This window comes from Manis pentadactyla, chromosome 10 (assembly GCF_030020395.1).
Source record: "Manis pentadactyla isolate mManPen7 chromosome 10, mManPen7.hap1, whole genome shotgun sequence".
Lineage (NCBI taxonomy): Eukaryota > Metazoa > Chordata > Mammalia > Pholidota > Manidae > Manis > Manis pentadactyla.
The window spans coordinates 69,337,169-69,356,919 of NC_080028.1; the positions used below are offsets into that span (position 1 = coordinate 69,337,169).

A 19,751-nucleotide genomic window follows, 5' to 3' on the forward strand; every position below is an offset into this window, starting at 1 on the left:
GCCCTCTCCCTGCCGTAAAAGCCTGTCTCTTCCATTTCCACGGTCATGACCTTTATGCGAGTTTTCCAGAGTGTTCTTTCCCATGACTGTTGGTGGGTTCAAGGTCTATCTACTTTCTGTGAGTTTGAGTATGTGTTGTTTTCTGCTTCCAACAATGATGGTATGAAAAGTATTATAAATGGGGTGGCTGGGGGTGGGTTACTGCCTCATGCTCTTTAAAATTTTGTGTCCACATCCCTATTTCTTAGAATTAGAAAACGCTTATCCTGCGCACAGGTTCCTCCCCCAAGCAACTCCTCCTCCCAAGCACACGCTTCCCCTGCTACCCGCCCTCATTCTCCACCGGCTCCCACCCTTCCTCTTCCACCCAGAAACAGCGCTTGGTCAATGGTGTATGTGCTCAAATGGGTAATTTCTCTAAATTGTGCTACTCTTTTTTTTTTTCCAAGGATTTCATTTTCGAGTCAGGAAGAGAAGAAAAGTTAGCCCCACAGTCTGGGCCCATGAGTTGGCCGTCCTGGGCCTGAAGTTGAAAGAGTGTGCCTCGGTTTCCCCTTTGCTGTACTGCTGAACGTCCATGCTCCAGCCTTGCCCAGCTGCCTGCTGACACGTGTCAGGCATGACCCAGGAAAAGTGTGATCCCGTGTCGCCATAGGTTTGTCGTCGGTTGGTGTGGGGAGTGTGTGGGCGGGTGTGTTGGGGAGGGACAGGAAGGGGGAAGGTAGGTATTTTTTGCCTCTCTCAGTTGAGTGTGGTCTCCACGGTGCTCCCTGCAGTGAAGGCTCAGACAGTCACTTCTGTTTTGCTGTTGGTGATGAAGTATGGCTGTGGGGGTGGGTAGTGCGGGGTGCGGGTCCCCAGGGGGTCACTGGAGCCCAACTCGGCTGTGCCCAGCTTGCCTTTGTTGCCGTAAGCCTGCCGCCGGAGGGACTGCTCATTGGGGTCCCAGCCCTTGAAGTTGGCGGTGGAGTTGTAAGCCAGGGGATGTGCGGGCATCTTGTTGGTGCGGGACTTTTGTCCATTCTGCTTGGTGGGGCCATGCTCGGGGCTGAAGGCCCGCGGCTCGTCCTCCACTCTTACAGGGTGCAGAGGTAGGTTCCCCTTGGCCGCCAGCTCAGCCAGGTGCCGGCGCTTGGAGTAGAAGTCGTCATTCACCTTGTCAGCTGTACAGCAGGACAGGCGCACGAAGAAGGGGAGCAGAGAGCAAACAGGGAAAGAGGAGAGAGAGAGAGACAGTTAAGAATTGGCAAGTCAACCCAGAAGAACATCACAGTGGGCCAACGGTCCAAACAAGACACATACCAGGAACTCTTGGAGCAGACAGAAGGAAGGACAGAGTCATGCTCTTCCCACAAGCAAGACCAAGACCAAGGATGTAAGGGCAAGAGACTCTCTAGGTGCCCCAGAATAACCCTTCTCCACACAGCACACCCAGCACTCTGCTATCCTTGGCTTCCTTATAAAATCCAAGTGTTGCTTCTCTATTATTAAAATGTTACATCCTCATTAGAGAAAACACTGAACATGCTGAGAAAGCTTCGTATCTATCATCTACCACTCAAGACTTGGCTGTATTTTCTTCTGGTCTTCTCAATAAGCAGAGTTTAACTGGAGTTTTTTTTTACCGGTGTGTTTGTTTGCTTTTAGCAGTTGGGTAGATGTGTGTTCAAATCCCAATTCTGCCACCTACTAGCAGTGTAACTTTGGCTGAATAAAAGTCAAGTCACTTCTTAATTTTTAATCCAAGTTTTCTTCCCAACTCTTTCAAGTATTTCTCTGTATTTGTTATAAATTTATTAATAAAAGCATTTTTGTGCCTACATAACATTTCATCGAGTGGAACTATTCAAATGAATCAACACTCCTATTGATGAACATTCAAGTTCTGCCAATATTTTGCTAATACATGTATAAAGCTGAGATGAGAATCTTTGAGACTGATGCTCTCTTTGTATTTAGACTTACAAATTTAGAAGAATTCTAAAAATACTTTCACAACCTGCATTAGAGGATTGCAAACTATAGCCCATGGATTAAATCTGGCTTCTGCCCATTTTTGTAAATGAAGTTTTACTGGAACACAGCCACACCTATTCATTTACCTATTGTCTGTGGCTTCTTTTGCTCTGCAGTGGTGGACTTGAGTATACTTGGCATAGACTGCATGGCCCACAACACCTGAAATATTTACTATCCAGCCCAAACTGAATTACCTGAAGTGGAATTACTTGGCCAAATGGTGTAACATTATTAAGGCCCCTAATACATATTGCCAATTACATTGCCAAAGAGTTATACCAACTTCCACTGCACTTCACCACCCTTCCCAGCACTGATTTCATTCTTTCTTCCTTTTTTAATTCGTTCCTCCCTTCCTTCCTTTTTCTTCCTTCCCCCCCTCCCTTCCTACCTTCCTCCCCTGCCTTTCTTTCCCTATTTGATAATTTTATGAGACTGCTTTTTGTTTTCTCATGCAATTCTTTTATTATAAGATCCTTGACACTTTTTAAATTAATTTCTTAGCAGTAAAGCTTTGAGCTTACATCTCTTAGAGACCAGCAAGATCTGCTGCTCTTCCACCCACACTTACAACATTCCACACTATTACACATGTGCATGTATGTAAATTCAAGGGGAGCATCACAGCTCCAGGTTGCTTTTCTCATTCAACCCTTTTGACAACCCTGAGAAGTAGGAAAGACAGGGATTTTCACCCCTGCTTGGCAGATTAGGAAACTGTCAAGCTCAGGCATATGAAATGACTTAACCAAAGTTACCCACAGCTAGTGGCTGAGCCAAGGTAGAAGCTAAGTCCAACAGCTATTATTTGATGCTTTTCAAAGGCCAGAGAAGGAAAGCATTGGTCACAGGACTGAGTGGGAAGAATAGGCCCCCCTTGCCCCCTCCGTGTTGGTGGCAGACTGCACTCACTGATCACAGCGCTGTCTCCTGGAAAACATGGCCTCTGTTCAGACTCCTTTGCAACACAACCCCATCAGGAAGCCACATGATAGCTTTCCAGGCTTAATACAGTTCACGCTGGGTTTCTGTCCCTGTTCATGTGAATAGCCATGATGTAAGCTTTCAAGAGAAAGTCCCCTTTTCCATAAATTCTAGAGCTGTCCAAAGACAGAGAATGCTAACACCAAAAGCTCCGGACCTTAGAATCTGTTGTTGACAAGGGGAACACAATCCTGAAATACCATGTGCTGCCTAAAGTGGCTTGAGTTAGATTTGAATCCATATTAGATCCACATCTTTCTGCCTTCCAAAGGAAAGCTCTAGGTTTCTGATGCCATGAAGTTCCAACAGAAGGATGCTCCTACATCCCCCTTGGACTTAGGCAGGAACACATATCCAGTTACCTCCAGGATAGATTCACTGGCATCTCCCACTTGAGATGCTCAAGCCTGGACCCATCAACATCCCTCAGATGTGCTCTTCTGCAGCCTCTTCCTCATCTCTTCGCTTGGGAACACCAACTATCTAGTCGCTCAAGCCGGAAACATGGGAGCAGCTTTGGATTTCACCCTCCTCTTCACCCCCAGTACTACTGCTGGCTCACCAAGTCCTTCCTGCTCCATTTAAATGCTCCCCCGACCTATTCCATGTTTCCTCCCCACTTGGAGCATGGCTCTGCTGCAGCCTTCAAGCTGGCCCCCCTTACTTGAGTCTCACCTCCTCTATCCAGTCCATTCTCCACACTGTAGCCAAAGGCATATTTCTAAAATGCAAACCAACCTGATAGTGACATCTATCAGAACCTCTTCAAGCAATTTTCTGAGTTATTCAGTCATTCGTCAAACAGGCAGGGGCTGTGGGCTAGTCACTGGGAATATAAGGAAGAATCAGAAACAGACACAGACATTCTATTAAGGTGGGACAAAAGTGACAGGATAATCACACAAATTGCATGAAAGAGTGCTATAAAGAACGATCCAGTCTCATGAGTATGTATAATGAGGTATCTGAGTTGGTCTGAGAACCAGATATTGGAGCTTTGGGAGCAGGGACCTTCTATCTCCCTCTGTGTGGCTCTCAATTTCCTGTGTACATAGGAATTACATCATGTGGAAGCTTTTAAAGCATTCAGATTCCTGGATATGGCCCCTAAACAATTTAAGCAGAACTCTTGAGGGTCTAGCCCAGGCATAGATTTTTTTAAGCCCCATCCCATCCCTGCCTGGGTGGCTCTCATGATTAGCCAGAGCTAGAACCAACAGCTACAGCCCCGGCATCTAGCACACTAAGCTGGTATTTCGTTTTTGTGAACAAAAGGGCTGTTGACCTCCCATCTCACTCCTGTTATCTCCAGCTGCCTCCCACCCTGGGTACCCCTCCTTTCAAGGAAGCCTGACAAGGTCAGATTCCACTGAAGTAGGGATCTTCTCCATGGCATGTGCCATAACTGCCATTTTACACTAGTTTATTAATTCATTCTTAATTGTCTGTCCCTCCCACTCGTTCTCTCTTCCAAGAAGGCAAGGCCAGTCTGCTTTTTGCCCATTATTATGTGAGCAATGTCTAGTCTAGTTCCTGGCACAGTGTAGGTGCTCAGTAAATATTCAGTGAATGAATGTAAGAGCAAAATACCATGAACACATAGAGAACCTGAGGGCAATAGTAGCAATCGAAGCTCCTTTTCCTTTCCTCCTAGTAGTCTCTTTCACCCTCATTATGTCCCCAGTCAGGGTCCAGAGCCATTCATCCCCATGTTTCTCTTTCCAGATAATGGGCTAGTCTAAGTCTCCTAAGAGTAAGGAGATTTCTTGATAAACCAAGAATATTGATTATGAAGTAGGTGTCCCAGAAACTAGGCAATGGCTTCTCAAACAGTTCTAAAGACAAATTGTTGCAGAGGCATTCAACTCAGCTATATCAGAGCAGGTAAAAGGGAGAGGCCCCCACTAAGAGGAACCATGGACCCCCATAGGGAGTGGGACATTCTTCTCCACCCCAACCTTGATTTGGTCTCTCAATGAGGCATTGGGTACTTCTCAGCATAGGAAGTGCTGGGAACTCAGCACAAGAGTGGAGTGGACAGAAAAGTCTGTGGGCTCTGAATCAGACAGACCTGAATTTATGAGACTTCATGCACATCACATGTCCTGTTACAGCACCATTTCCTTAGGTGTGAAATGGGGACACTCTCAGATGTATTCTCAGGGATAAAGTATATGAGATATACAAGCTACATAGCATACTTCTTAAATATAGTAACTATTCAATACATATATTTTGTCTGTCTCCTGGCTTGTGAATGAAGAACTGGATTAAATGCAACAGACTTGTGCTGAGCACTCACTCTATGCCAGGCAACCTAAGGACAAAGTCAGCATTCATCCAGACTAACCACCCTTCTTTCCTTTTCTCCTTCCCTCTTTGTTTCCCTTTACCTCCACGTGTGTTGGCTGTCTAGTTTGCCCTTGATCTGTGTGGGACGAAGGCCTGATTAGGGGAGGCATTCTTGAGGATGGCTCTTGAGCCATGGTCTCGAGGTGAAGAGTAACACAAATCACATTCTAGGAGAGGAAGCACGTGACATATAGAAAAAAATGGCCATAGTATTCTGCAGTTCCTACCATCAAGAGGTGGAGTCTATTTCCCCACCCTTTGAATCTGGCCTGACTTCGTGACTGGCTTTAACCAGCAGGCTATAGCAAAAGTGATGTCATGCGTGTCCTGGACATGGGCTTTCCAAAGTCCTATACATTCTGCTATCAGGCTCTTTGGAACCTTGTCTCCATGTGAAGAAGGAGCCTAGATTAGCCTTCTGGAGGCTGAGAAGCCTGCAGGCCAGTTGCCTGTGTTCACTACAAGCAAGGGCCTGCTAATGGCCAGGTGCTGGGTGAGGCCTTCCTGGACCATACAGCCATCCACTGACCTGCCAGCTGACTCCAGAGACCAAGTAAGTGGCCAAGAACAGCCAACCCAGCCCAAAGCAGAGCTGCCCAGCTGACCCAGCCTTATGAGCCCCAAAAATGGTTGCTCTGTTGGCTTTGGGGTAGTTTGTTACACAGCAGTTAGTAACCAGTACAGAACAGCAGCTCAGAAACACTGAGACAGGAAGGAGGCCGGCAGCTTCAAGAAACAGAGAGAGTATCTGTGTGGTGGAGTGGAGAAAGCAAGGGGTCAGCAGATCCTCTAATGTCCTATAGGCAAGATTAGATCATTCCCACCTCTTTATTTGTCTGACTATTCTCCATCCACGAGACTCTGAAGTGCTTTAGAGAAGTGCAGGGCGGGCACAGATTTGTTGCCGGAGCAGGGAACTGTCTGTGCAAGTCACCTTCAAGATGATTTCAACAACGAGAATGTGGTTGGTGGTGGGCAAGCCATTGCCATAGCCAGGAAACGTGATTTTCATGAAACTCCCTTTCCAGTGTTTCTGGTCCCCTCTGATCTGGTTCCAGAGGAGGAGGTAAAAATGCTTACCTGGCCACTTTCAGCTTGGTGCGGTGTGGTCCCTGTCTCAATATATTAAAAAGCACCTTGTGAAAATAACAGATTCACTCAACAGCCTTGTAAGCCCCATTAATAAATGCATTAACCTAATCAGCCCTGGTACCTCGTGGGCAGATGGCTGCCAAGCCAACCGGGGAACAGATGTGTGAGCCTTTCAGCAACACTGGGTCCTCTCCAGTTTGATTTTTCTTCATTTGCAAAGAGGAAGAAGAGAATGAAAAAGGTGCTTTCCTTTCAATGAGCCTAATTGCCTTGAAGGAACCAAGGCTGTAAAATTAAACTGTACCTTCCTCCATCTGTCTCTCTCTTAATTAGCAGCAGACACTTGTACAGGTGTGGGGTGGGCTGCAGCCTCGCTTCCGTGGAAATGCAGAGAGTCAAGGCAACAATCAGTTTTCAAAACAGGCTGCACATCTGAGGGTCTCGGCAGGTGGCCTCCCACCTACCTTCTTTCCTTGGGCCAAAGATATCTTAGGGAGGGGCTCTGGCAGCTCATTCTCACCTGGGGATATTCTTGGATATCAGGTGATGGATTTTACCTGGGAAGCAGTGCCCCAGCTCAAACCTTCACTGTTCCTCATTTGTCCCTGTCTTGGGTCCAAGAATACGTTGAAATTGAGTGATTCATCTTTCCATCACACTTAAGAATAAAATCCAAATTATTTGCAGGGTTCCCCAAGGTCTGCATGACCTGGCCTCTGGTCATCTCGTCCCCATGTATTACGAAGCCATCACAGAGTGAACTAGCTTCCTGGGGTTGCCATAACAAATCATCACAACCTGGGTGGCTTAAAACAATGGAAATTCATTCTTTCATGGTTCCGGAGGCCAGATGTCTGAAATCAAGGGGTTAGCAGGGCCTTGCTTCTCCTGCAGGACATGGCTGTCCTCCCCTCTGTGTGTCTATGTGTCCAAAGTTCCCTCTTCTTATAAGGGTACGGATCATTGGATTAGGACCCACGTTAATCCAGTAGGACCTCATTTTAACTTGATTATATCTGCAAAGACCCTATTTCCAAGTGTGGTCACATGCTGAGGTCCCAAGTGGATATATAGATTTTGGGGGTTCAACCCAGTTCACACAGGGTTTCTTTCTGCTCCTGGACACACCAAGCTTTTCACCCTCTCAGAGGCACTGGGCCTTGTCCTGCTCTTCTCTCTGCCAAAATCCTCTTCTTTCTGGTTGCATATCTGGGTCCTTCTTGTCATTTGGTTCTCTGATCAAAGGCCACTTCCTCAGAAACTCCCTCCTGATGTTGCTCTCATCACCCCTTCCTACATGAGTATGTTCTTAGCCTGATATCATTATATGAAATTATCTTTCTTAGTTATTTGTGTATTGTCTGTCTCCCTTGACCAGCATACAAGCTCCAAGTAGGGTACAGGGTGTATCTGCTCTGCTCACTTCTGTATCCCCAACATCTAACCCAATGCCTGGTACATAGCAGGTGCACAATGGTATGCATTTGATGAAGGAAGGAATCACCAGGGACATTGTGATGCCAATGATGTTTACTAAAATAGTTGAAATGAGCAGGATGCTTTATCTTCTGGTGATCTATCAGGTCTGTGATGGTTCTGTTTATGCATCAACTTGACTGGTCCACAGGGGTGTCCAGATTAAACATTAGTGTGGGGTGTGCCTGTGAAGGTATTTCTGGATGAGATTAGCATTTGAATCAGCAGACTCAGGAAAGTAGACCACCCTCCCCAATGTAGGTGGGCAACACCTAATTTGTTAAGGGACTAAAGACATCAAAAGCAGGGGAAGAGAAGACCCAAGCCCTGCCTGCCTGCCTGCATGAGCTGGGATACTGGTCTTCTTCTGTCAGCCTGGGATTTACAGCACTGGCTCCCCACTGCCTTCAGAACGGGACTCAAATTACACCACCAGCTTTCCTGGCTCTCCGCCTTGCAGACAATAGATCTTGGGACTTCTCGGCCTCCATACTCACATGAACCTATTCCTTATAATAAATCTTCATATAAATGTGAACATAATATAGTCATAGTTCTTTCCCTTGTACTGCCGTTGTCTGTCCCCAGAGTCCAACAGCAGCGGTCACTTTGGATGATGATGAAGAGCCAACGTACTGGATTTGAATCCTGCCCTGCGGGTCCTGACAGCTCTCATAGAGCCCCAAGTATTGAGAGATAAGACCTCAGCAATAAGAACTTGGAATGTTGAGAAAAAAGGATCAGTGAGGTGTGGAAAGCAAGATGGATTCAGTGTCCCAGCTTTCTACAGCACACAGAAATGTTTGGGAGTATGCACACCTGATTTTTGTGACTATAAATTCACCATATAGCAGAAAGAGCATCAACTTTGCAAGCAGACAGATCTGCATTCAAATCCCAGCTCTACGGCCTCTAAGGTGGAAAACTTGAGACAGTCACTAAGCTTCCTAAGCTTCACTGATAAGATGGAAATAAAATCACAGTGCCTGACTGGCAGGGGACTGAGGGTCCTGAAGAGAATCCTGCAAAGTACCTTGTTAATGTAAAGTACCAATGTCCTCACCTCGTAGTAGGTATTCAGTAGATGGCTGTCATTGTTAGAACATATAAAGAACAGAAAATGAGGATCATTAGGTCTGTTTTGCACAGTGCAGTGGAGGAATAGAGGAGACAAGGCATGTAAAAGCACAAACCACTACATTCCTCCTTAAAGGTATACCCACATCTGGGATGTAGCAAACTGCTACTTGTCACCCAGGTCTCTTCTACCTGTTTTTCTTGGGCATATGGCCACCCAGCTCCAAACTAGATTTCCCCAGCCTTCTTGGAAGCCATATTTGACCATGTGGCTGCTCTCTCACCCATGGAATGTTAGCAAAGATCATGCATCCATTTGCCACTTCACCTTAAAAGAAAATTGCTTGCCCTGAGTGTCCCCTCTTCCCCTTTCCCATAGGCTCTGAGAGCAGCCAGTTATAACAACTCCAATGAGGACAATAGGGTAGAGGGTAGCTGAGCAACAATTTGGAGGAACCTGGGTCCCTAAGTGACGGTTTGGGGTAGAGCTTTCCCACCAACCTGCGCCAGTCCCCCGGGGCCTAGTACGTGACAGAGAAATATACTCCTTTCTCTTAAGTCGCTGAATTTGTAGGGCCTTTGCTATAGTAAGACGGTATTTACTTTTCCCTTACATAGGGATATTTTCTGGGTCTCTATTTATTTTTTCCTCTGTCACAAGATGAATTAAAAAGCAAAAGGGGGGATTTCTCCAGTATTTCTCTCTTCTTAAAAACACAGGCTATAAATCTGTACAGGATCCTGAAGCTGTCTCAGCAGGTAGAAACAAGAAAGGCAGGGGAAAAGCCTAGCTTCTCACAAAGAGAGGGCCAGGGAGGAGAGGAGGAGATTTGTCTCTATGGCAAATCAGCCACATTTCATCTGGTTCTGAGCCTTACTGCAGAGGCACAAGTAGGGAAAATCCCATTTGACCCAGGTTTTAATGAAGCTCAGGCCTCTTGGCTCTGCCTGCAGGGCCCCCATCTTTCCTAAAGTCGTATCTCTCTAGGAGAGAAAATTGGAAAGGCGAGTCCAGGAACCTGGCCCTTTTGTCTTAACCCTGAGGGCTCCCAAGAGGAGGTAACGCTGACTTTGCTGGAGAGAATTCTGAAACAATGTCTGGTTGGGGCTTTGCACCAAAGCTGTCCTGGCTATACCATGAGCCCCCCTCTGTGAGTTTTCTGCTGCTGACAGGCCTCTGAAACCTTGAACCCTTTGTCTCTTCCCTTAGGCGGTCCTGCTGGGCAGCCACCACTTTCTGCAAGGCGGTTGAACCAAGGTGAATGGACTTTCGCTCCAGCCTTGTGCTCATGCACAGAAGGGCCCTGGATGGAAACTGCATTTGTTCACTGCCCTGCTATGCATTCCACATTGCTTGCTGCTCCATAAATGGAGATATTTATTTTCAGATATTCCTTGTGTGGTTTGCCTTCTGATCAACCTCCCAGCTGGTGAAATTGTATACAACTGGTATTTTTTTTTTAATGAAGCAAATAAAGGTTAATGATCCTTAATCTTATGTAATTCCTTCTAATTTGCTGTGGCAAAGGACCATCTATAAGACTTGGGACCCTCTGGTGGATTAATGCACACTCTTTTCGTGTGACTTTGAAACCCACTCTAAAAAAGGAGGATTTTGTTTCCCAATCTGTGGATTCTAAGCTCATCATTAGTGACACTAATGAATGTTAGCAGACATGACATAAACAGAAGTTTTAAAAAGTGCTTGCTGGTTTTGGGTTGCTCTCCTGCACCTCTGCCATGATCATGAGAACAGGTCTGGGCTATCCTCTCTGAGGATGAGAGATACCTGGAGCAGAGCCAGGCCATCCCAGTCATTCCAGCTAAAACCAGCCTAGAACAGCCAATACCCAGCCAACTCCCTGATATATGGGTAAACTGAGCTGAGGCTAAAGAACCTCCCGCACCAGCATAAATCACTGGCACATAGACCCCTGATCTCAACAAATGCTGAACTAAAGAAATTTTAAGCCAAGAGATTTGAGGTCATTTGTTACACAGCATTATTGTGGCAATAGATAACTCATACAAATACCAATCATTTACTCACCCTACTTCCAGGAAAAGCCCCTATTTTCCCATGGGACTCCATCTCTCCCCTGCTCTTAATCCATGTGGTTTGGGTGACATACCCCTCACTATCCCACCCCCCAGCCTTTGCCCTCACCATGAACCATTAGGGCCCATGACATGTAAACCAATCAGAGAAAAGCCTGGAATCTTTACTTATAGAAATAGAGGGGACCAAAGAGGCCAGTGATCCCAAGCCTTCCTTTTTATAAGAAAGGAAACAGAAACCATGCACTCAAGGAGACCCAACTAGGTGGGAGCCACCCTGGATCCAGAATACAGGTCTCTGGACTTCCATCTGATTGATTTTTCTATTTCCCTGTGCCTCTTCAGAAAAGACAACTGGATTCCCTTCCAATGTTATGCCCAGATTCATTTAATCATTTATTAATAAAATGCACGTTGACTGTCTACTATGGGCAGTGGGCACCATGCAAGGTGCTGGGGAGTCTGAGATGAATGGGATACAGTTGGTTCAGCCTCAGGGGGACATACTGTCAAACCAGTAAAATGTTTGCTGCAATCTTGCTGAAATGGCATTTTCTGCAAAGCAGAGATCTCCTGCTCCAGTTCACTTCATGCCCTACGGTTCCCCAGGAGACTCATCAAAACTCCAGTGTTTGCTACGTGCTTTTCAAAAGAGGTTGAACTCAGGAGCTGGTGGGATTTGCTTTTTATTAAAATAAAAATCCCCTCCCTATCTTCCATCTGCTCTGTACTCTACTGCTCACCAGCAAACCAATAACCCAACCCTGAAAACTGCAAAAGTCTGAATTTCATGAAGTACTGTCTTAAGGCTGCTTTTCGGCGGCTCCTTTCCCAGGATGTGGGCACAGCAACCGAACTGTAATTCAGATTTCACATTTCCCATTGCCTTGTGTTTCTGCAGCATGGCTTGGATGGACATTTATCACTATGCTCAATCAATTTGCTTAGAAAAAAGAACTAGGATTTATTGCATGCCTTCTATGGACTAGACACCGTTTCAGCCATTTCTCCAACATTATCTCGTTTAAGCCCTCTTAAAGACAGGTGACAAGGCAATATCATTTTTTCCATGTGACAGATCAGAACTAAAGCCCAGTGATACTGAGTAATTTGGCTGCCAAATTACTCTGCCATGGCTGACAAGTGGCAGAGCAAGACACCAAATTCAAGACTGTCCACCTCTAATGTTCTTACCTTTCAGCTGCAGCCCCAGCTCAAACCCCAACTAAGACAACAGGTTTATTTCAGCAAATAGCAAAAATACTCATGTGTGGAGGAATGCTGGCATGTAAAAATTAGTATTCTGGGGGCAAATGTTTTTTTGCATCTAGGATCGGGTCTCGGAAAAAAGGTAGGACCAAACTTTAGTGTACCTAGAATTACCCAGAAGGTACATTAAAAAAAAATTAATGAAAAAATGGTGAGGCCCCACATCCAGGGTTCCAGTTCCTTAGGGGTGTGTGTGTGTATGTGTGTGTATGTAGGGAGGCAGGATTTACACTTGGAACAGCATCTTTGATAATTCTGGGTCAAATCTTCAAGCCACTCTTTGAACTCTGGGTCCTGGTCCTGGGTATGATGGAATTTTCCTGTGTGACTTTGGGGACCTCATTTATCTCAGGGTGACTCAGTTCCCTCAACTGTAAACGCAGAAAGGCTGAGTGAAGTGTATTTTTTTTTCATTGTCTTCATTGAAGTGTATTACCTGCCTTGTCTGATAAAATTAATCCCCCAACCCCGATGGAGTGTGGATATTATCATTTGCCTTTAGTTTGGAAGTGGTAGAAATGGATGCTTGAAGCATGTCAGTGGTTTGCCTGAAGAGCACACCGCCTGATTCCCGTCAGAGCCAGAGGGATTACATCACACAGTATGATGCTGGTGGTTCCCCCAAGTTCATAGCTTGAACGGAGCACTGGACCAAAGGAAAGGTCAGGTCCAAAAATTCACTTTGCAAAATAAACAGCTTTCAAAATACAGGGCTTCGTATTGATTAGGAGACTCTAATGGACTCCAGGTGATGTCTTCCGTGCTGGTTTTAAGCAAGTAAGCCAGGAAGGAGTTCCCAGTCTAGGCATGGGTGGAGCAACAGCAGTGACCAGTAGGGGGCGACCTGGGAGATCTCAGGTGGTGAAATGGGACTTGGGCAAACAAACTATGATCTGTGTGCATTTCAGTCCTGGCAGGTAAGGTTCCCCACCATGATGAGGCATGGTCATGGGGGTGGTAGCAGGAAACTTGTATCTTTGGGGACTTTGTTGGGTCTTGTTCACAGCTCTCCAGGCAACTGCCACCCCTCCACCTCCTTTTCTACTTAGCCCCGGTTCCTAAAGTAGGTTCCTACCAACATTCATGCCCCTGGGTGTTTAGATGTTACTGGTTTTCCCGAAAACAAAAGAGATCAGTCCCCAAAAGTGTTTGGGAAATGATGGCTAATACAGAGTTTGACAGTTTTGGTGACCACGAGCTTTTTAAGAGCCTTTCATTTGCTCACCTGATAATAATAGTAATTATCCTATCAAGAATAGCCTTTGTGTGTTTTTCACTTTCCATATGCCATGCACTGTGACATGCGCCATACACGTTGGCTTAGCTTATCCTCATGAAACCGAGGAGGTAGGGGATAGAGTTGTCTCCAGTTTGCAGATCAGAAAATAGGGGCTCAGAGGGGTTGAATGACTTGCTGAAGATGAGGCCACAATAGGAACCCAGGTGTATCTGGACTAATCCCATCACACCCTGCTCATGCCTCCCTTTCAAGAAGGTGGCAGGGAGCAGGAGGTGGGCGCCATAAAATCCCCCAACCTTATTATCACACCTCATGTAGATTTAGGGTCTGGAGGTTGAGTAGAGAATAGTAAAGGAAGGTTAAGGACTCCAGAGAAACTTGGGCCTGGCCCTCTCTGGGACCCCTTTCCTCCTCCCCAAACAAGAGAGAATAAATAAAGATGCACTTAGCAGGGCAGGTGAAATGAGCCTGGTAGGGATAGAAAAACAGCTTCCAAGCCCTTGTTTTTGACCCAACCTAAAATGTTTTTTAAATGCATCAAACATCAACAGGCCGATAGAAGGACAGGGTTGCTGACTGCCTCCAAAGGCTGTCACAGGAATCATAATGGCTTTGTTTATCACAGAGGAGGAGAAAAAAGTTTATGCCTCAAATTAGTAGGTCTGTCATTCCAAATTGTTTGCATTTCTAAAAATGGACCTTGACATGTGAACAGTTATTATCTAATGCAAGACCCAAAAATCTGCCTCTCTCAAGGCAACAACTGGGTAGTCAAGGGATTGTCACTGGACACATGGATCTAACGCTCTTCTCCAAACACGGGGAAACGGTGTACCCTCCTCCCCACTTCCCCAGCCCCACGAGAGCTCAGCTTGTTTCTGAGCCTCTGGAGCCCTGGTCAGACTCCCCTCTTCAGGTTCTTCATAAAAACCCCTGAAGAGCTCACACCAGGGTCTTAGTTTTCCCAGCAAGATTTCTCTACTGCAGTGGTTCTCAAAGTGTGTGCCCAGAGCAGCTGCATCAGAGCCACTTTGGAACCCTCAGCAATTCATGTCCTGGGGCCCCAGCCGAGGGAGTGAATCAGAAGGTCTGGGTTGGGGCCCAGGAATCTGGGTTTTAACAACCTCACAGGGGATGCTCTGGGTGCTCAAGGGGCTTAAATGTGAGAACCACTCCTCGGCCCAGGTTGGATGCTCTGCGCTCACAGGTACTCACTCATTCACTGCATTCTGTCTCCCAACTATCCCCACACTCCTTTTTCTTCCCTCCATCCTCTGCCCACCCAGTTCAGGTCACTGCCCACCTGGATGACTGTGAGAGTCTCTCAGTGGTGCCCCCCACTCCGGTCCACTCTACCCTAGTCAAGACTCCACCCAAAAATCAGAGTTCTCTTTTAAGGATGCAAAAATGGTCCTGCAAGTATCCTACCCGGAGCCCTGCAGCGTCTTCTAATTTCCCCCAGTTCGAGGTCCTTGGCTCTGTCTCCACCTACACCCTCCCCACCACCAAGTCCAACAAAGCATAAGGAAGGAAGCAAGAAGACAACCCAGTGCCCAGCCAGTTCTCGTAAGGGCTGCTGCCACCACACTCCGGTGGGAGGTAACTTAGCAATTCGAGTTGGACAGACACTCTGCAACTCTGCCACTCGGCAGCTACACCACAGATGCCCATGTCTACACAGCTGGTCATTGGAGAATTATGTGATAGCATGATGTGAAGGGCCCAGCACTCTGTGTGGCCCATAGTAGGCAATTTAATAAATTTAAGCTTCCTCCTGGTCAGGTCACCCTGCTAGCCAACTCGCAGATGCAATTCAACCAACTCCTTAACTATGAATGTTCTCTAAGGTGCCTCAGGAAAATTGAAAAGAGCATTTTGTTCCTTAAAAATTAATCATTCTTAAGACCCTGGGCCAATAATTTGACTGTTCCTCTTTCTCTCTCAGAAGTTACATTTATCCCCCTACATCAATTTACTTGTGTTTAGCTATCTGGGTTGTGCAGCTTTCTGAGAAAATCCATTTTCTGGATGTCCCACCTAAGATGGTTTCTGATAGTGACATTTTCCTTCAGCCAATGAATTGTGGGAAGTGAGGAGTAGCACCTGAGCACAGACACACCACGCAAAGCCCACATGTGTGCACACGTGCACGCACGCACACACACACACACAAAACACCTACATGCAGGAATTGAGACGGACTTGCAGGTCCACCTGACGCGGACGTACGTGTGCACTGGGTCACACACAGACACCAGGACTCTCTGTGCCTTCATGGATTAATGTCAAATCCAACAAGACCTGGACAGAAGAGCTGGAAAAAGCTGTACGGTACCTTTTGGTGACTTAAGTGTCGCCACTGCCCAGTCACCATCAGAACTTCCTAAAAAATAACAATCAAAAGAGGCTGATCTGTTTGCTGGCTTCCCGCGCTGGTGTACCCTCACAGCCAGTGCTGTCACTGGCAGCCCCAGCTGCAGCCTCCGGGGTGGGGGGGCAGGCCCAGGGGACCCGGGAGCAGTGCAAGGACGAAATGAGCAAATGTGGTTGTGTGCGCACCTCTCTCTGTAAGGCCCTGAAGCGGTATCCAGATAATACCCAGTAGAGGATCAAAAGAAGTCCCCTGAAAAGGTTCCAGATGTTCTGAGTTATATAAGGGTGAGAGAACTCTTAGGCAGTGAATCTGGATCTCAATTTCAACCCTCTAAGAAAGATCGGAAAATCTGAGTTACATGAGGTCATTTTAGCTGATGACAAGACTGTTCACAAGAGAACATTGGATCCCAGTTTACTGCTATCCCTGCAAAGCGGGGAGCATTGTTCGCCCCAAATTCAAGGTGGGGGCAGGCTCTGGCTGACTGCTCTGACTGAATTCTGGACAGCAGATCCTTTGGGGTAGGCACTGCATTAATACATGGCCCATATTTGAAAATGGTTGTTGAATGAACGAATGGTTTCAAGTTTCTCCACGGAGTCACTTTTCCAAAGGTGTAGAAATTCCCTTAACTGCTAAGGGGCGTCAAGCTTGTTACCTCAGAATCCCGCAAGTCCAGGCATTTTTGGTTATAAGTCAGTTTCTCCAAACTGAATTTTGTTTCTGATATGCTGAATGAGCCCTGGGGAGATCTCACATGATTGGTGGAACCCCATGGCGATCCTTTAAGTCAAGGATGGTGACAATGAGGCCAGCTACACCCTCCCCCTGTCCTTGCTGGGCCTACCCTGTAAGACTGGGCTTTACTGAAGCTGGGCAAATCTATTCACCGGTACGCAAGCAGCCTCTGCCCATTGGCTGAAGCTGGACCAATCAGCGCGTGCTACTAGCCCCCGTTTCCTTTCTTAGGGATCAACCTGGTAAGACTAAGTACACCACGTTTCTGAGCAATTTCCAGAGATATATCAGGCTGCCAGCTGAGAGGAGATGCGGGGAACAGCCTGTGATCTGCATGATTACAGAGCACAGATCTGAGCCCACTTAAACATTTCCGGTTGGCCTCCCAGGCATGCCAAAGGACGCTCAAATTGCCACATTTCCCCTGCGGATATGAACTCTACACCCTCATCAATCACAACAGAGGGGAAATTGGAGTGGCAGGAGAGTGACAAAGTTAAAATTAAGTGGGACCCGCCCCTGATGCCTTGATGAGCCGGGGCATTGGCATCAGGAGGTAGTGATGTGGCCCAGATCTTCCCGCATGGGTGGACACAAGCCCTGCCTAGTCACTGACCCCAAGGAAGCCAGCTTACTCCCAAGTCAAATCTATCTCTGTTTGCCTTAAAGGCAGGAACCTTTGCCCCCACTACTAAGACAGGGCTTAGCTATGACAAGGCTGTAACAAATTTGTTACCTAAATCCATTGATAATAAGGGCAAAGATGGCACATAGCTTCCAACTGCGCAGTGAAGGTCTGTCCCATCACATACTTGATGGACATTAAATACTTGTGGGGTGAAAAACTCAATACCTATTAAAAGGGGATGGATCTAAGGCATTGAGAGGAAAGGCATATGAGGGAACCTTCTGCTGGATCACAGTATTTCTCATCCTTACTGGGATGTGGTTACCTCCAGGGCGTGTATATTTCAACAATCACACTGTTGTAAAATTATGATCTCTATATTTCATTATAGTGAATTATGCCTCAACTACAGCACACCTGAAATATGTCATACCTCAGTTATGGTCAGCGTCTTGGGAAAATGTTTACCTCCAAACAGAGAAAAACAATTAATAAATTCATCAACCTTTTTTTTTTTTTTTTACTTTTCCTGATTATATCCTTCTGATGCCAGAAATTGCTCTGTGGAAGACAGAATTGTCTGATGAAAGAATTACTAAGGATTCTTAGGATTCTGCATCAGGCAATCCTGAATATGATTCTTGACTCTGCCATTTACTAAAAATGTGACCTTAGGAAAACTACTTAACCACATCAAGCCTCACTTCCACATCTGCCAAATGGTGGGACTAATAACTCGCTCGTAAAGAACCTGCTTGAGAGTTCAATGATATTAGCTCTTTCTGCCCTAACTTAAAAAAAAAAAATTAAACTAGTAGAAGTCAGTCTACAGCCAAGGCCTCACGCATTACATAGGGTTTTCATGATTCCCTGAGCAAGAGTGAAGGGGGAACTCCTGCCACACTGATGTGCACCATTGCTGTGATTTTACAAAGTGCTACTGGACAATGTAACGTGGTCCTGGCAAAATAGTCGATCATCTGTCAAATAGCAAAAGAGAAAATCTTTTCTTATTAAAAATTTGAATTAGAAACAAAGGCACCACAGCATTTTGTCAATGGCTGGTACATACAGCCTTTTTCTCTCACTGTCACCCGAACAGCTAAGGTTGCACTGAAGCATGGCAAGGGCACGTGGTCAGTTCACCTCTTAGCACACCTGGTGGGAAAGCTGGACACAGGGCTAATAGGAGATAAATGCCAACATGTAGACAATTTCCTGTCTGCAAAGACCATCAGAAATTACACACAAAAAAATGTCATCTTTTTCCAGCTCTGGAGGCAAAAGCCACCCCTCTCTGAGTCATCAGGTGACCCTCCTGTCTTGCAAACACTGACCTTGGAGGAACCATAAAGTGGGTTCTCACATCTGTAACCATGCTTCATGTGGATGGCTGAGACCAGGGGACTTGTGTGCTTCACTGAATTTTCAGGTTATATTTGAGCTCAGTCTATCACAACCCATACTTCCTGACTTCAATCTCCATGGACAATAATCTAAAAGGTTTACATCTACACTTCTGACTTAGTGAAGAGAGTCGATTGAGTGAAGCCGGATCTTTCTTGGATGGATTAGAGTAGCCCTATGTCTGGGCATGGATTTTCACTGTCCAGGCTATAGATGGGGAGAGTGAAGAGGTATGGGCCCTTCACTCGTCCTCAGGACAGCTCGGAAAAGTCATTTGCTGTTTGTTTGCTGATTTATTTTAGCAGATTCTCAATGTGTGTATGTCTTTCCCATCAAACTGGAATGAAGAATATGTATCCAACACTCTCTCCCTCTAAGCACATCAGAGCAATTGCATGTTAACCCAGATACCAGTGTATTTTGGAGGTGTGAGGAAAAATATGCCAACACACAACTCTGGTCTGGAGACTTTTATACGTGGCAGTATTCACAGAGTTGCCTCCATGCCAGGCTCAGCACTCTCCACACACCATTGACTCTTCCCAAACAAACCTTTATCTGTGTATTTTTTTAATCGCCATTTTGCAGATGGGGAAACTGAGACCTGAGGAGCTTAAATAATAATTTAATAATTTCTGCAAGTAGTTGATATGTGTCTGACCTAGGTCTTAAACTCAGTCCTGAACAATTGCAGGGGCCATGCTACCTTCTGCCATTCTGCTGATCATCTCAAGCTCCTGCCTTGATGTGGTGTTGGTGTGGTGTCTACCACCTGCTATTGTTCACTGACTTTACGAATATGTACTGGGAGCACTTATTAACTTCCCCGTGGTGCTGGGTGCTGGGGATACATCAATGAATGGGCCAGACTTGGTTCATGCCTCAGTGGGGTCCACAATCAAGGGATACCAGATTAAATGTCTAGGGAATGAATAAATGAATGGATCGAACAAATCCTAATTCAACCCCTTCACTCCTCATGTGGAGTCAGATGAGGTTAGCCTCTGACGCCTCCCTAGTGCATGCTGGTCTTTTAC

At 46.1% G+C, this 19,751-nt stretch overlaps 1 protein-coding gene across 2 annotated transcripts in view; it reads right to left on the reverse strand.

The window, feature by feature from the left end:
• Positions 1–497: 497 nt before the first annotated feature.
• Positions 498–19,751, reverse strand: part of SHISA9 (shisa family member 9) — a 252,236-nt gene continuing 232,982 nt past the window's right edge. The window contains exons 4-5 of one of the 2 annotated variants that reach the window (XM_036917849.2): positions 15,903–15,950; positions 498–1,163 (exon numbers count right to left, since the gene is read on the reverse strand). In XM_036917849.2, the coding sequence (XP_036773744.2) occupies positions 784–1,163; positions 15,903–15,950 (428 nt within the window). In that variant the 3' untranslated portion in view covers positions 498–783. The remainder of the gene's footprint in view (positions 1,164–15,902; positions 15,951–19,751) is intronic. The other variant, XM_036917850.2, reaches the window with a different exon arrangement.